Genomic DNA, 17114 nt, shown 5'->3' on the forward strand with positions numbered 1-17114 from the left:
GAAGATGACAATAGCCCCACCCCTCAGGACCTTGTATGTTTCAATCAAGTCACATCTCATTCTTCTGAATTCCAGCAGATACAAGACACAAGGATTTCCTTTCACAGTACATTCTCTTCTCACGTTCTGTCTTTCCTTTTTTTACTTCTGTACTCAGTTAACTACATTCAGTCTGGTTCTCGCGGGAGTTATTGACCTGACATCCTGACATTTATCAGACTTTCTTTTCTCTTTATCATCTTCTTCGTCTCCTTTGTCATCCAAGGAGCTCTAGGTTTTGTTCCCTCACATTTCCCCCTTGTGGGAACGTAGCTCACCTGCAACTGAAACATATGCTCTATAATAGTTCATGAATCTACTTGGGCCACTTCATCCCTGGAACCAGATCTAACAATGCCTCCTTTCTTGTTGGTTGCAAGCATATTGATCAAGAAAGTTCACTTGACATTCTCAGTGGTAGAGGACATGAAGCGGTGAGCTGTCGCAGTGGAACCCCTCCGCTCTGCACTGTCAGAAATGCTGTCTTTAGGATGCAATATTAAACAACAGAAAAAAGGGCCCTGGCTGCCTTTTCAGGCAGATGTAAAAGATCCCATGGCACAAGTATAAAAAAAGCTGAGGCAATTCCCTGGGTGAAATGATCAATATTTACCCCTCAAGCAGCATTACTAAAATGGATTATCTTGTCATAACTACATTATTGTCAGTACAAGCTTCTGCGTGCAAATTGGCAGCTGTGTCCTTTCATACAAAAAAACACTGATGGTATTTCAAAAGTACTTCTTTCACTGTAAACAGTTTGGAATATCCTGAGGTCATAAAGGGACATACATAAATGAAATAGGGTGGATATCAAGCCTGCTGTGCCAAATGGTGGCCAGTTTATAATGTAGAATCTCAACCAGTAACAACAAACTGTCCAATTCAGTTCGGACAGAACAGTTAAAACCTGAATGGGTGCTTTGACTTTGATATGAAAACTAGATCAAAGTCCTGGAGGTGAAAAATGGAAAAAACAGTTTTCTTTCATTTAGCAACAAAGATTGCAATTAAGCTTTTTAAACCAAGACACTGTTAACCTCGGCTCACAGGCTTTTTGCAGTTCCTCAACAATGTCACAAGAATGGTTTGTTTATTATGCTGTTCTGTATAATGCAATTGGCTCCTTTTTACCTTTGATACTTCTAGCACTGATTCCATTAATGCTTTTCATCAAATATGTATTGCCTAGCAAACTAAAATTTGGACAGTGAGTCAATTACTCACCTGTAAAATCCTAAGATTTGGGTATATGGGCATCTCACACTGGTGCGTCACTGGAAATATTTTGTTGAGGGGAAGCCATGGTGAGCTCTGCCCAGGCAGTATGTAAGATTCCACTCCCTTTTCTAGCAAGCTTTCATCTGAGTGGTGTTGCAGGTTTCTCTCCACCTCTTTCAACCCATGGTACGAATGATCCACACTGGAGATGTAATGCGCCACTGCTGGGACCATCTCCTGCCTCTGCCTTGCGTTTGGGCTACCAGGCAAGTATTCAGCCAGGCACTGGCGCTTCAGTCTTCCCACCACGTTTTCTGACACTGTGTCGTTACCAAGAAGACAGGCCAAAAGTGGCAAGTCCATCATCTGCAGCCTGAGAGAGTGACAGAGGTTTTCACGAGAATACATAACAGTAGTTAGCTTTTCCAGAGACAGATTGCTTATCGAGAGGTATGGCTTGGTGTCATAAATGAGGAAGTCTGTGTCCTGACTCAGAATTGCCATAGCGTCATTTAACCTTGCATAGCTAGCTATCTCATAATCAGCCTCCTTCAGGGAACACATGGTGTTTAAGCCTAATGATTTTAAGGCAAAGCGAGTAAAGGTGGCCAGTCCAGATGGAATGAAGAACATCTCTCTTCCTGGTTGGCAGGCATTTGTCTTTATGTACTGAAAGATTTTTTCAATCTCAAGGTTGTTCCTCAGTCGTCGTTTGATCCATTCATCCCTTTTCTTCTGTTCTATTACCCCATCAAAGACAAATACCAGCTCTATGCCGGCTGCTGAGAAAGCATTCACAAAGTATTTCAGACTCTCCAAGTACTCACGCCACTGACCACCGTGCACCCAGGCCTCAGAGGTGTACCAATGTCTCAGACATGCCAGGGTGTCCACCACCACAACAGGAGAACGTCCAGGGTGGGAGCGCTTGTACTGCTCTGCCATCTCCTTCAGATCCACCCATACTCTCACAGCTGGGCAGGTGTGATCTACAAACTGCTGGAGACCCTTTACACCCATTGCTGAGTCCGCTTATGCACCACCAAAAAGCATTAGAAATCTGGAGAAAAAGGAAAAAAGATATTAAAAGATCAATTTCAAGTAAAGAATACCTGTAGTTATACCTGCATCCTTCACGTCATGAGGAAAAGATCAGTCTGTTGCTCTATGGGCAAATATGATAAACAATGTATGCATTTTTTGCAGTTACCATAAACAAGAAGGGAAATTGGGGGAGCGGAAGGTGGGGAGGATTCAACTCTCATCCAATGTACACCAATGCTGTCAATGTGACACCAGTTCAGTACTGCAGAAGCATGTTGCCATGCAATGAATGCTCAATCCTGAAGCGGGCTAAGAACCAATATCCTTGACTCAGATGACAGCAGCCACTGAACTGAGCTGAAGACAAGTTCCCAAAGAATAATTCTGTATCCTGAGAAATTAACTGGCCTGGAAATGGTTCGAATGGAGAGTGGAATGAACTGTGCCAGGGATTGATCTGTGCTGTCTTTACCAAATTGTTTTACCATGTCTGGCTGAAACGTAGACCAATGTTGGGACAGACCTCAGACCTCACTTTTTGCACATGCAGCTATACAAAACATTGGTCAGGCTGAACCTGGATTGTGTACAGTGCTGGTCGCCACACTACAGGAAGGATGTGGTAGCATTAAAAAGAGTGCAGAAGAGATTCACCAGGATGTTGCCTGAAATGGAGGGCTTTAGTTAGAGATTGGATAGGCTGGGTTTGTTGGAGGCTGAGCAGAGACCTTACAGAGGTTTATAAGATTATGAGGGGCACAGATCAGGTAGGTAGTCCCCAGGGTAGGGCTGTTTAAAACTAAAGGACACAGGCTTAAGGTGAGAGGGGAAAAATTTAAAGGAGATCTGAGGGGCAAGTTTTTCCACATAGAGGGTGGTGGTTACCTGGAACAAGCTACCAGAGGAGGTAGCAGAGGCAGACACAATTACAATGTTTACAAGTCACTTGGACAGGTACTTGGATAGGAAAGGAGTTGAGGAATACAGGCCTAATGCAGGCAAATGGGATTAATGTAGGCATCATGGTTGGCATGAATGAGATGGGCCAAAGGGACTGTTTCTGTGACTCTATAATTTTATGAACTATGTATGACCGAGTTTATTCAGGCAGCTTGTAAGTTGTAATGTTGGGTGTTACATTAATTGGTGGTAGGAGAGGATGGGAAGAGGGAAACCTATCAATCAGAGCATTCAAATATAAGAATATACCGCCTGTAAGGAAAAATGTTGAAATAGCACATTGAAGACGCTTTATCTTAATGCATGCAATATCTGCAACAAGATTGATGAATTGAAAATCAAAAAGGTTCAGATGCTAGAAATCGAAAATAAAACCAGAAAATGCTGGAAACACTCAACAGGTCAGGCGGCATCTGTGGAAAGAAAAACAGGGTTAATATAAAAGGTTGAAGATGCCTTGTCAGACCAGGATGGATGCATTAACGGCATGAATAGAAATAAATGGATACAGTCTAATTGTCATTACAGTGATGTGTTGGCAAAGTGATCAAGGTTGGAAGAAGAAAGGCACAATGGAATTGGAAGAGGGGTAACCCTGATGACAAAGAAATGGGTAAAGGCAGTACCAAGGGAGAGGATCCTAGTTCAGAAAATCAAAAATCAGTTTGGGAGGGGCTAATAAAAGATAAAAGACAGAAAACATTGGTAGGAGTTGTCTACAGACCCTCAAACAGTAATGATGAAGAACACTGCATAAAGCAGAAAACCAGAAGTGCATATAACAAGGGTAATACAATAATGATGGGGAACTTCAATCTACATGTAGACTGGGAAAACCAAATTAACAATAATAGTCTGGAGGATAAATTTTATAAATGTATGCGATGGTTTTTACAGATATTGTATCAAGAGCAACTCTTTTAGATATAGTACTGTGCAATGAAAAAAGGCTTAATTATGAATCTAGTGATTCAGTGGCATTTAGAGAACTATCATATGATGGAATAAATACTTTATTGAAAGCGAGTTCAACCTTAAACAATTGCTGGCATTTAAAGAAATATATATAGTTTACAACAAATATATATCCCTTTAAGGCATAAAAATCCAAAAGAAAATGTGATCCAGGCATGGCTAACAGGAGATATTAAAGACAGCATTAGATCAAAGGAAAAGATTTACAAAGTTGTCATAAAAGAGCAAGAAGCCGAAGGACTGGAAAAATATCTGAATTTACCAAAAGAGGACAAATAAATTGTAAGTAATGGGAAACTAGGAAAACATAGAACAGCTTCTGTACATAGGTAAACAAAGAAAAGATCAGCAAATGTGGGTCCCTCACAGACTACAACAGGAGAAAGTAAGGAAGACTCAACATACCACCTAGAAATAGTGGAGAACAGTAGGTCCGGATCAATGAGAGGTTGAAAGCAATTAGAATTGGTAAAATGATATTACAGAAATTGTTAGGACTGAGAGCTGATAAATCCCAAGACCTGATGACAAGCAACCCAAGGGTTTGAAAGAGGTGGCTGAAGGAGATAATGGATGCAATGGCTCCCATCTCCAAAATTCCATAGATTCCAGAATAGTTTGCACAAATTGAAAGGTAACAAATATAACCCACTATTTAAGAAAGAAGGGAAAGAAAACAGGGAACTACAGACCAGCAAACCTTAGCTTATTAGCAGAGAAAATGCTACAATCCATTACTAAGGTCAGGCTAGCAGGGGACTTAGAAAATAATAATAGGATTAGGCAAAGTCAACATGGGTTTCTGAATGGTTGTTTTGAAGTTGTTCTTGGCAGGTTAGAAAAGGGAGAACCAATGGATGCCATGTATTAGGACTTGCAGAAAAATCAAAGGCTGTGGGATTGTTTCCACCTATCACCAACCGCCTCCCACCCCCCCAAGCCTTTGTGTCCCAACTCCAGCCCCCCTCCCCCCACACAACCTGGCTCCATCTGCCCATCATTGCTCACTCCACCTAGGTCCAACTATCACCCCCTCCCCTTTTCCCTTTCACACTGGCGATGTACAGGTCTGGTCTCCCTACCCAAGGAGGGATGTAGAGGGAGGGGTTGATTGATTCCTGGGATGGAGGAGAGATTAAGCAGACTTGGCCTGCACTCTCTGGGTCAGAAAAATGAGAGGTAAAACATACAACATTCTTGCAGGCCTTTAGAGTAGATGCAGGGATGATACTTCCCTGCCAGGGGAACAAGGCTTATAAACAGGACTCTCAGTCTCAAAATAAAGAGACTGCTATCCAGGACTGAAACGAGAAGAGATTCCTTCACCAAAGGGTAATGAATCTTTGGAATTCTCAATGCAAAAGGACTATGGAGGTTCAGTCACTGAGTATATCCAAGGCAGAGTATGATAGATTTTAAGGAATCAAGAGATATGAAGCATTTCCTGAAGCACAGGAAATGGCATGGAGGTGAATGATCAACCATGACCTTATTGAAAGGTGGAGCAAGGAACAAGGAACCGAATGTCTCCTCCTGCTTATAGTTCTTATGTTCTAGTTTTTAGTCCATCACATTGTGACAACATATGTTTTTTTTGCACCTATTTTATTTGGTTAATCTTCCTCCAGAAACTCCAGAGACAGCAAGTTCAAATAAATATAATGAAGTACAAGACTTATCATTTATAACACTAGCAATTTGAAATAGCCATACTTCACTGCACTATTATAAACCTTAGAGGACTACAGATTGCCAACACTACAATTCCTGAACATTCATATCTGCACTATCAATTCTGGGTGTGATACACCTAGAGCTCAAGTGTATAGTTACATCTACCATATACTTCCAACATAGGGTCTCGTACATTAATTGTGCTGACAACTCTTAAGTGCATCTCATGTATTACATAGCAAGATAGCAAAAAGGGAATTTTCAGTATGGGTGTACTGGTGACCAATATTGCTGATTGCTTGACAGTCAGAGGTTACTCTCTATAATATAACCACCATGAATTAGTGGTGGTGGGGGAGGAGAGGAGACATCCACTTTGAGTAGCACAGGGACAATTATTGTATTATGTTTCATACAATCAGTAAAATACTCAAGAGTACAGAAATTTCCATGAAAGCACTTGCTGTAAATCACCTGCTGTTCACCAAAATTGCTCTGATCAGGAATTCCCATTTGCACTGTCACTAACCTGATCCCCAAACTAATTATCAAGTCTGGCAAAGATATCAACACAATACATCCTGTTTGATTATTTGAACAATTCGCAGTAATAATATGAGAAATCCATCTTTTTTAGGACTTTGCCAGAATCTGCAGCTAGAGTGCTTGGAATCTTATTGGCTGCAAATGTGCACTGTTCACATGCCACCCAATTTCAGCCATCAACAAGGGAACATGGACCTTGCCTCAGGCCAGCAGAAATTTTGCAGGCAGAGAATCACAGTAGAAATCAGACTTTCTCTTTAAATCATAGTGCCACCAAGTAAGCTACCCACATCCAATAGTTAAAAAAAAAGTGACCCACTCCAATTTGAAGTTTCTCTATAAACATAAGGTCAATCAAAATGTTGCTGAACAATTCTGACACCATTTCACTCCAATTTGTATTTGTACATCTTCTATGTGCCCGCTGAGCTACACTGGCTTGTAGTTGAGTAAAGCCTCAATTTTAAAATCCTCATTGTTACTTTAAAATTTTTCCATGACCTCTCCTTTGCTATTTCTGTTAACTTGCTCCATATTTCTTTGCGAAATGTCCGTCATTTGGGACCATTGAGTTTATGTTGGCTCACAGTGTAATACCGCTCCCCTCTAAATGTAACTTACTTCACCTCCATTCTCACCAACTCTCCCCGGATTCTATCACTCACCTACACACAATAGCAATTTACAGTGGCCAGTTAACCTACCAACCAGCATGCCTCTGGAACGTGGGAGGAAATCTGAGCACCCGGAGGAAACCCACGCAGTCACAGGGAGAACGTTCGGATTCCACAAAGACAGCACCGGAGGTCAGGATATAACACAAGCTGATGAAACTGTGAGGCAACAGCTTTACTACCCATGTCATTCTGCCATGCAATTCTACAATCCTTAGATTGTCCATGCTCCTGAAGATCTGCCCTCTTGTGCGAATACCTCCACTGGAAACCATGTCTCCAAGACTTTTTTGGATTCAAGCAAGATGATAATGTGGGGACCAGAACTGTATGCAATACATGGTGTGGAGTTGCAACATGATGTCCCATCTCTTATGCTCAATGTCTCAGCCTATGAAGCCAAGAATATCTTAAAATTGGCTGATGCCTGTAAATGTGCTTCATTGAGGAAAATAACATCATAGAGAGTGAAATGCTGTCACTGTCATTTCTGAGTGGGTTTCGGATATCAAGATTCAAGTGTCAACTTTATTTTGTCTTCTTCTTAGTCAGTCCCATGGGATCAAAGATGACTTGCTTCCACTCTGGTTTTGTGGGTGAGGTGGCTGCTGAAGCCAATGTGGGAACATAGACTCTTCCACAGATGGGTCAGAAGGTGGCCAGTGGGGTAGTGGATGGGCAGTTGAAGAAGTGGTCTGCTTCTTTCACTATTTACAAAAGGGTTCTGTGAACACAACACCTAACCACTGAGGTTTTCAACCTGACCTGAATGGGGAGCATTTGTAGACAAAACATTTGGAGTGGGAGAGAATTTTGGAGACAGTGACCATAACTCCTTGGCCTTTACCATAGCTTTGAAGAGGGATAGGAGCAGACGATATGGGAAAGTATTTAACTGGGGGAGGGGGAATTAAGACGCTATTAGGCAGGAACTTGGGAGCATAAATTGGGAACATCTTTCTTGGGGGAGTGCACAGCGGAAATGTGGTTGTTTGAGGAATACTTGCATGGGGCTCTGGATCTTTGTCCGATTGAGGCAGGGTAAGGATGGTAGAGTGAAGGGACCATAGTTGACATGAGATGTAGAATATCTTGTCAAGAGGAAGAAAAAAGCTTACCTAAGGTTTAGAAAGCAAGGATCAGACAGGGCTCTGAAGAGTTACAAGGTAGCCAGAAGGGAGCTTAAGAATGGACTTAGGAGAGCTAGAAGGGGGCATGAGAAGTCCTTGGTGAGTAGGATTAAGAAAAATCCCCAAGGCGTTCTACACGTATGTGAAGAATAGGAGGATGACTTAGAGTGAAAGTAGGACCGATCAGAAATAAAAGAAGAAAAATGTGCCTGAAGAGGTAGGGGAGGTCCTTGCTTCAGTATTCACCAGTGAGAGAGACCTTGACGTTTCTGAGGATAGCGTACAACAGACTGATAAGCTAGAGCATGTTGAGGTGAAGAGAGAGATGTTCTGGAAAACATTAGGATAGATAAGTCACTGGGGCCGGATGGGATATATCCAAGGTTATTATGGGAAGCGAGAAGAGATTGCTGCGCCTTTGGCGATAATCTTTGTGTCCTCACTGGCCAGAGTAGTGCCAGATGATTGGAGGGTGGCAAATGTTCCTTTGTTCAGGAAAGGGTGTAGGGACAGCCACGGCAATTACAGACCAGTGAGTCTTACCTCAGCGGTGGGCAAATTACTGGAGAAGATTCTTAGAGACAGGATTTATGAGCATTTGGAGAAGCATAGGCTGATTAGGGACAGTCAGCATGGCTTTGTGAGGGGCAGGTCATGCCTCATGAACCTGATTGTCACATCCTCAAAGAATTCAAAGCATATTGATGAAGGTAGAGCAGTGGATGTGGTGTACATGGATTTTAGTAAGGTGTTTGATAAGGTTCCTCGTGGAAGGCTCATTCAGAAAGTCATGAGGCATGAGATCTAGGGAAACTTGGCTGTGTGGATTCAGAATTGGCTCGCCCATAGAAGACAGAGGGTGGTTGTAGATGGAGAGGTAATGTTGCAGCTCTATAGAACCCTGGTTAGACCACACGGAGTACTGTGTTCAGTTCTGGTCGCCTCATTATAGGAAGGACGTGGAAGCTTTAGAGAGGGTGCAGAGATTTACCAGAATGCTGCCTGGATTGGAGAGCATGTCTTATGAGGACAGGTTGATCGAGCTAGGGCTTTTCTCTTTAGACTGAAGGAGAATGAGAGGTGACTTGACAGAGGTGTGCAAGATGATAAGAAGCATAGATCAAGTGGACAGTCAGAGACTTTTTCATAGGGCGAAAATGGCTAACATCAGGGGGCATAATTTTAAGGTGATTGGAGGAAGGCATAGGGGAGATGTCAGAGGTAAGTTTTTTTTTACACAGAGAGTGGTGGGTGCGTGGAACACACTGCCGGCAGAGGTGGTGAAGGCAGATACATTAGGGACATTTAAGAGACTCTTAGGCACATAAATGATAGAAAAATGGAAGGCTATGTGGGAGGGAAGGGCTAGATGGATCTTACTATGATAAAATGTTGGCACAACATCATGGGCAGAAGGGCCTGTACTGTACTGTGCTGTAATGTTCTATGTTCCATGAATGCTCTTTCCCCATTTTGAGCAGTCATGAGCCAGAGGTTTCCAAGAGTTTGGGGGGATGTTGCACTTTGCTTTTTTTTAAGGAAGCTTTGCGCAAATCATTTTCTCTATCTGCCTAGTTACCTCTTCCCAAAATAGAACTCTGAACAGAACATCTGTTTCAAGAGTTTGGTGTCAGCATGTGAATAATCCAGATTGCCCAATGTAGCCAACCAGGTGTTCACTGGGAGACAATCTTATTTGACACGACAGCAGATCAGAATCACCTTGCAGATTGTCCTGCACAGATACAGCTTTCACTGTTCCAGTATTGTACCAGTACATTCACAAGTAAATTGTTCGTTCAAAGTGAAATCTTAGATTTACAAGAGTCCCAAGAGGCTGGGTGATACATTTGGTTAGGAGGCAGTTTTGACTTGGGTTCAAATCCATTCTCATAAACCTGAATGCCAAAAGTCAATGTTGCAGCGGGCATGTCTCACATAGAAAAATGTTTCAGAACCTGGCATAAATGCTTCCATTTGGATGAAAGGAGTGCATCTGATCAGGTTTGTCTCCTGGACAAGAGAGTACAATTCAGTCATGTAATGTGTTCAGGTGATTTGTACGGTGAATTCCTTTGTCTTCCCCAAACAAAATTTTCCATTAATATCAGGCATATTGTAATACATGGGCGAGAAATTGATCTTTTGCCTCTGAAACTTCAATTCAAAAACAGCCTGAGCAAAGATAATTTATTCTGTCTCCAGGCTACGGCAATCCAACATGAACATGTTTTGAGCAGTCATACATCTGTCCTAAGGACCAAGCGTGAAACTGCTATTTCAGTACCAATTGTTAAGCTCCATTACTGAGGCCAGACAATTACCTCCGAGATTATGGGGAAAATGTCATTTTGGCCAGATGACATAACCTTTATTAACCCAACTTTCATACAGCCCAAGCCCAATGATGGTCAGGCATGGACATAATGTGCCAAATGGCCTCAGCTTCCTTCCTGTGCTGTAAATTTCTTTCATTCTGATAATCCAGTCTTTGGCTTTGGGGAATTGAAACCAATTCACAAAATCTGAAGTTCAAATCAAGCTGCATTTTGTCCAAACAACAATTCGGAAGTTTATTTCCAGCTTGCACAAGACCTGACAGAGACAAGAACAATGGAGAATATGTTGTGTGTAGTTCCTCAATTTAAACAATTAAAAATTGTGCAAGTATGTCACCATGGCACAGTAGTGTAGTGGTTAGAATAATGCTATTACAGCGCCAATGACCCGGGTTCAATTCCCGCCGCTGTCTGTAAGGAGTTTGTACGTTCTCCCAGTGTGTCTGCGCGAGTTTCCTCCAGGTGCTCCGGTTTCCTCCCACATTCCAAACACGTACAGGTTAGGAGCTGTGGGCATGCTACGTTGGTGCCAGAAGAGTGGCGACACTTGCGGGCTGCCCCCAGCATATTCTCATAAACACAAAAAGATGCATTTCACTATGTTTCGATGTGCATATGACTAATAAATAAATATCTTATCTTATCTTGTAATCAGTGCTTAGTGAACTTGATTTCTGCAACTGAGGGTAACTGCATGGGCAATACAGTTAGCCAAAGGATGAGGGAGAAAAAAGAAATCAGCAGGTCAAAAGAGGGATTAATAGAATTTAGGTTGTAGATTGAAGACACAGCTTCCAATATTGGCGCGAAGGAACAAGGGAATACACTCATTTGAATACATTAGATGACCAAATTGTACTCTCTAGTCCAAATGCACCATCCAGCCTCTTGGAACTCTCGTGAATCCAAGATCGCATTTTGAAGAAGTTATTCGCTAGGGATGAAGAGGGTGCACGAGCTGGAGAAAAAGAATTGTTGAATGATTATAGGTTATAGAGATAGGAAGGGGCAAAATAATTCAAATCCAGTCCACTCTTAATTCAATGTGAAAATTGAGAGAAAAAGCTTCCTCTGGTATATTAAAACTGGCTAATTGGACCAAATCTATTTTAGGTAAAAAAGACCAATTAACAAGAGTTTATGGAAGAAATTAATGGAAATGCAAATTCCCATGATATTTTGGGTGATCAACACTGTAAAATCCACTTGCATTACTTTAATACTGACTCAAAATCAACTCTTCACCGAGGCCAGCTGTTTCAACAGAGTAGCTGTCATCAAGAAATTGACAGTCCTACTTCTGGCACTCATTTCTAAGGAATCCTTCTGTAGAATTTTTCAATTTTATTTTAAAACCTGAAACATATTGAGCAAATATTGACTCTAAGCCAAATTATTGCAACATTTTACTTTTTAATTCTCTAATTTTCTAAGAAAAAGATGGACACCACATTATTTTAAGCAGGTCCACTTTATTTTTAAAAGTAAGAACATGTACATCTAGTGTCTGCAGGGGAAGAAAAAGCAACCAAGTCAACTGCACACTGACTACTGCAAATGGACAGTTAGGGAATTCAACACTCCATTTTGTTTCAGATATTGTCTCCTCTCTAAACTTAAAAAACTCCGGTATTCCATTTTGTCATCCTATTCATCAGCCAGCCCATCTTCTATCTAACTCATCCTCCTAAGATGCTGGAGTGTGTTCATTCATTAGATCATTTGCTGAACTCTTGCTGTCTGGATACCTCAGTGTAGTTTTGTTCTGCACACCGAACTGAGACTAAATGATAAAATTATCCACAGTCACAACCATTGTCTCTTTTCACCTTCCTCAACCTCTGAAGCATTCAGTATGAGCAATCACATTATCTCATGGGTCCTCTAATCCAGGCAACATCTCCTACCATGGGAAAAGGACCATCTACGCCTCTCATAATTTTATATAACACTATCAAGTCACCCCTCAGCTTCTTTCACTTCATGGAAAACAAACCCAGCCTATCCAATCTCTCCGCATAACTGAAGTCCTCCAATCCAGGCAACATCCTGGTGAATCTCCTCCACATTCTCTCCAGCACAACCATATCCTTCCTATAGTGTGATGACCAGAAATGCACACAATACTCCAAGTGCGGTCTAAACCGTGTTTCGTAAACATAAGAAATGGGAGCAGGAGGAGGCCATGTGGCCTGTCGAGCCTGCTCCACCATTCATATCATGGCTGATCTGGCCGTGGACTCAGATCCACCTACCTGCCTTTTCCCCATGACCATTAATTCCCCTACTATGCAAAAATCTATGTCTTAAATATATTTAATGAGGCAGCCTCTACTGCTTCCTTGGGCAGAGAATTCTACAAATTCATTCTGTGCACTAACGTATTGATAGAAACCTGATCGCTTCACTAAAGTTGCAACGTAACCTCCCAATTTTTAATACCATATGCATTCTTCACCATGCTACAGACCTGTATTCCCACTTTCAGGGAACTGTGAACTTGAATTCCAAGATCCTTTTATTCATCAAAATTCCGCAGTGCCCTACAATTTACTTGAATTCCAAGATCCTTTTATTCATCAAAATTCCGCAGTGCCCTACCATTTACTGTAACAGGTGGAGGCTATTCAACCCCTTGAGTTTCTTCCATCATTGGATGAGATTACGGTTAATCTGTAAATTATCTCCAACTCCCAACGTGACCATATAATCCTCATATACCCTTGCCCTGACTAAAACCTATGACTCTGAAAAAATTCAATCAACCAAGTGATAAATGCCACATTACAAATGGTCATAGATCTTTTTAGTCCATAAGTAGTACATCTGCATTATTTTTAAAAGAATAAGTTTTGCAGCCTTAAACTGTGATTAATGCCTGAATCACCCCATCAATTTCTTGTTTTCAATGCTTATTGAGTTGAAAATAATAATTTGTATGTTTTCACCAATGTTTCATTTTGATGAAGTATCCCACACCTGATTTTATATTATATGGATCTACCTGTACACATCCAACTGACAATGGTGTTTTATTAAAGTAAAATCAGTGTGTATGCAATTATAGGCTTTGTATCATCAATCTTTAGCTGTGTCTGAGGACAGCATTTGAATGTGCATAACACTTCACTGAAGCGAGTCCTTCACTGGCAATGGCAGCGTTTGAACTGTGAGCATCTGCAGTGAGGAGCAGAGCAACTTAGCTAGTCAGACCCCAGAGTGACCATCAATGTCAAAAGACGGTGAGGTTCTGTGGCTTTATTTGGCACTTCTGTGTGTTGTGCAGCACTCATATACTGTGCATGTATTAGTTTTTACAGATGTCTGAGATGCACTCCCAGGATAAATCCATCACTCTCAGCCAACAATTGCAAGTCAGGAGCCACCAACCTATCCACAGAACACTGGGTGACTAATCTGGGCTGAATGAGGGGTAGGGAATTGAGGGAGACATGGTTCAGCGTGAGATAGGGAGCTGAGAGGGACATGAGTGAGGCATAGAGAGTTCAGAAGGGGTGGGTGGGTGAAGAGGAGGGACCTGGGGGTTTGAGTGAAGGGCTGAGAGAAAGGAGGGGATGCCAAGGGAAGGAAGTCTGAGGGGGAGGGGCTGAGAGAGAATAGTGGGGTGGGCGGAGAGAAGTGGGAGTGGGAAGAGTGGAATGGAGGGCACTAGGAAGTGGAAAGAGGGGGCAGAGAGAAGGGGGACAGGGCGAAGAAAAGGAGAGACTGCCTAAAGAAATGGGAGAAGTGGAAGGGGGCGAGAGAAGGCTTTGAGCTGAGATAAGGAGGGGAAGGTGCTGAGAAAACGGGGGAGGGCTGAGAGGAGGAGGGGGCTTTAAGAGAGGAGGTGAATAAAGGGTGAGTGGCGTGAGGATTCTCTTGCAGATTTCTGGGGGAGATGGAAAGAGTCTGAATTAGGCTGCAGACGGGTGAAGCAGTTGCTCAAACTTGGGAAAGGCTGATCAGCAATTGGAGGGTGGCTGCAGAAAGGGGAAGTGGAAACAGTCGGGACCACCCCCACCATCCGGTTCCAACTACTGTTCACCCTTCCCCTAATTGTTCCCATTCTCAGCTCCTGGTAGCACTGTTTGCTCTGCTTATCTCCCTCCAGCAGCCCTTTCCTATCTTCACACTCCCCTTCCCCCAACTTGCTCCATCTGTTTGTCACCACCTCCTCCCCCCCTCCACCCCCCCCCCCCCACCCCCCAGCCGTGTCTGCCTCCATCTATCATTCACCTGCCACTGTCTCTCAACTCCACCCCTGCTCCCCTCCCTACCTGGCACCACCTGCCTGTCCCCAATCACCTCAGATTCCTTTCTTGCCGCTCCCCTTCTCCTCTTCACACCAGCCATCTCCCCTCTCCACCCTTGGTCCTGATGCAGGGTTTTGACCTGAAATGTGAACAATTCCTTTCCTCGCACTGATGCTGTTTGACCCGCTGAGTTCTTCCAGCAGATTGCTTGGGAAAGCCTTAACTTGGGAGAGGCAAGCAACAGGTAGCTGATGTGAGCTACAGGAAAGGGAGTGAGTGAAAACAAGCAGCTGAGGAACAGTTGTGGGAGGGCAGGAAGCCGAGAGGGAAGGAGGAAATGGAGGCGGCTGATGCAGGGAACACGAAGTGAGAGGCAACTGGGCTGGAAGGGGCACAAGGGGGAGTGGGGGCGGAAGGGGGTCCGAGGGGGAGGGAGCCGGGAGGGGCCCGAGGGGGGAAGAGGAGGGTGAATTAAGAGTATGTGCTGATGGGACGGTAAGTGAAAAAGAGAAAGCTGAAGAGGGGGTGTAATTGAAGCGGACAGAGCTGAAGGAGTTTGCGTGTGCTAAGCTTGTACAGCAGAGGCTGGTGTCCAATTATCTTGGATCCCTTTGCCAATAAATAAAACCTCACTCAGTCCATCAAGTGCATTTGGTAGCTGGTTAAAAGAATTCCTGCACAGGATTCTTGCACTCCTCAGGACTGGAATGGAAGCAAGTTGTTCTCGATCCTGTGCAGCTGCCTTAGAAAGACAGCCGTAGTGGGACTAATTTCTCATAAATTATGAACTTCACACAAAAGAAACTTGTGTGATTTACTCCATTACTTATTAGCACCAATGTGCCAACTAAGACTGCTGACCACACTGTACCAATATCTCTCACAACTCTCGTAATTGCTGTCTTAAGCATTCCAGCAATTATTACACCTGGGACAGGAAAAAAATTAAAATTATAATGACTGGGCCTGGGGATTGCATTAGTGCTAAATGAGGAGTCATTCAAGGTCCACAGGGAAGGTGGGCTGGACCCGATTCTCAAAACAAAAACTCTGTTGCAGAAGAGATTACATCTTTGCAGACAAGACCTTTGACCCCAAGGAGGATTTTAAAATTGTCCTCGCAAACATAAAGAAAGAAATTATGTAAATTCTATAATATATATGCATCCAGAGAAGAATGCCCTCCAGGGCTTTTTTTTTAAACAAAATGCATTTCATGGCAAATGTCTGGTGACAATTGTTTTAACCAGGTCCAGAATTACATTTTATTTCCCAAAATTGGACTCTTTTGATCAAAACTCTTGTCCATGTTTAAAGTTGGTGCAGGTTAAATAGAATTTTCTCCTACTTATGGGTAAGGGATACTACTGCCGCCATTGATGTTCCAACATTGATATACTCCAGCTAGCCTTGATCAGGTGATCTTGACCAGTCTCCTCAAAACCTTCAACAGACAGGTTGGTCCCTTAGTTCCATTGTCTATTCCACACATTGGCCATCCTTCATTAAGGAAACATTCCAGAATCAGTCCTATTCTCCCTATACGATCAAGATCCTCATAATAGGTATTGTTTGGGAGGTGGTATATGTATTTTTCTTCCCATACACTTAGTGACATACAATCCTCCCGGTAAAAGTCACCATGCTGTAGTTCACCCAATTGGCAATTCATGTGTACACCTACACAGGGATCACTAACCCGTTGTTCTTCCAACAAGATGGATTTTCTGCCTTTACTTCTAGCAGTAATAGGAACTGATCAGACCCAACTTTCTGGACTGAGTGTGGGTATACATTAAGATTGGTACAAGAATGGTTATTCTAATCAGGTGAAATAAGTACTGCCTAATCCTTGTCTGGACTTCTCCTGAGGTCCCAGAACCCAGTCTTTAGTCAATTCAATTGATTCCATGTGGTCTAGCGAAGCCCAACACATCACAATCTTGAACCAAATATGGACCAAAGAGCTGAACTTTTGAGGTGAGGTGCTAGTGACCACCCTCAACAAGGCTGGCATCAAGGAAGCCTGGGAAATTGCCAATGGGAATCAAGGGGTAATCCTTCTCTGCTGGAATCATACATCACATGAAAAAAAATGGTTGTGGACACTAGAAACTAATCATCCCACTCCCAGGACATCACTGAAGGACTGAGAGCAGAAGCCCAAATACCTTCAGCTACTTCATCAACCACCTTCCTTCCATACACGATCGGAAAGGTTAAGAAGGATATGGGCCAAATGGGACCAGCTCAAGTAGG

General features: G+C 42.8%; 1 protein-coding gene across 2 annotated transcripts in view; it reads right to left on the minus strand.

The window, feature by feature from the left end:
• Window positions 1-17114, minus strand: part of fam120b (family with sequence similarity 120B) — an 83564-nt gene that overhangs the window by 51316 nt on the left and 15134 nt on the right. For both annotated transcript variants that reach the window (XR_007956104.1, XM_052013195.1), the window contains exon 2: window positions 1267-2320. Coding sequence is in view for 1 of the 2 variants with exons in the window: in XM_052013195.1 (XP_051869155.1) it covers window positions 1267-2280 (1014 nt within the window). In the remaining variant the exon portion in view is untranslated. The remainder of the gene's footprint in view (window positions 1-1266; window positions 2321-17114) is intronic.

The sequence above is a fragment of the Pristis pectinata genome, chromosome 3 (genome assembly GCF_009764475.1).
Source record: "Pristis pectinata isolate sPriPec2 chromosome 3, sPriPec2.1.pri, whole genome shotgun sequence".
Classification (NCBI taxonomy): Eukaryota; Metazoa; Chordata; class Chondrichthyes; order Rhinopristiformes; family Pristidae; genus Pristis; species Pristis pectinata.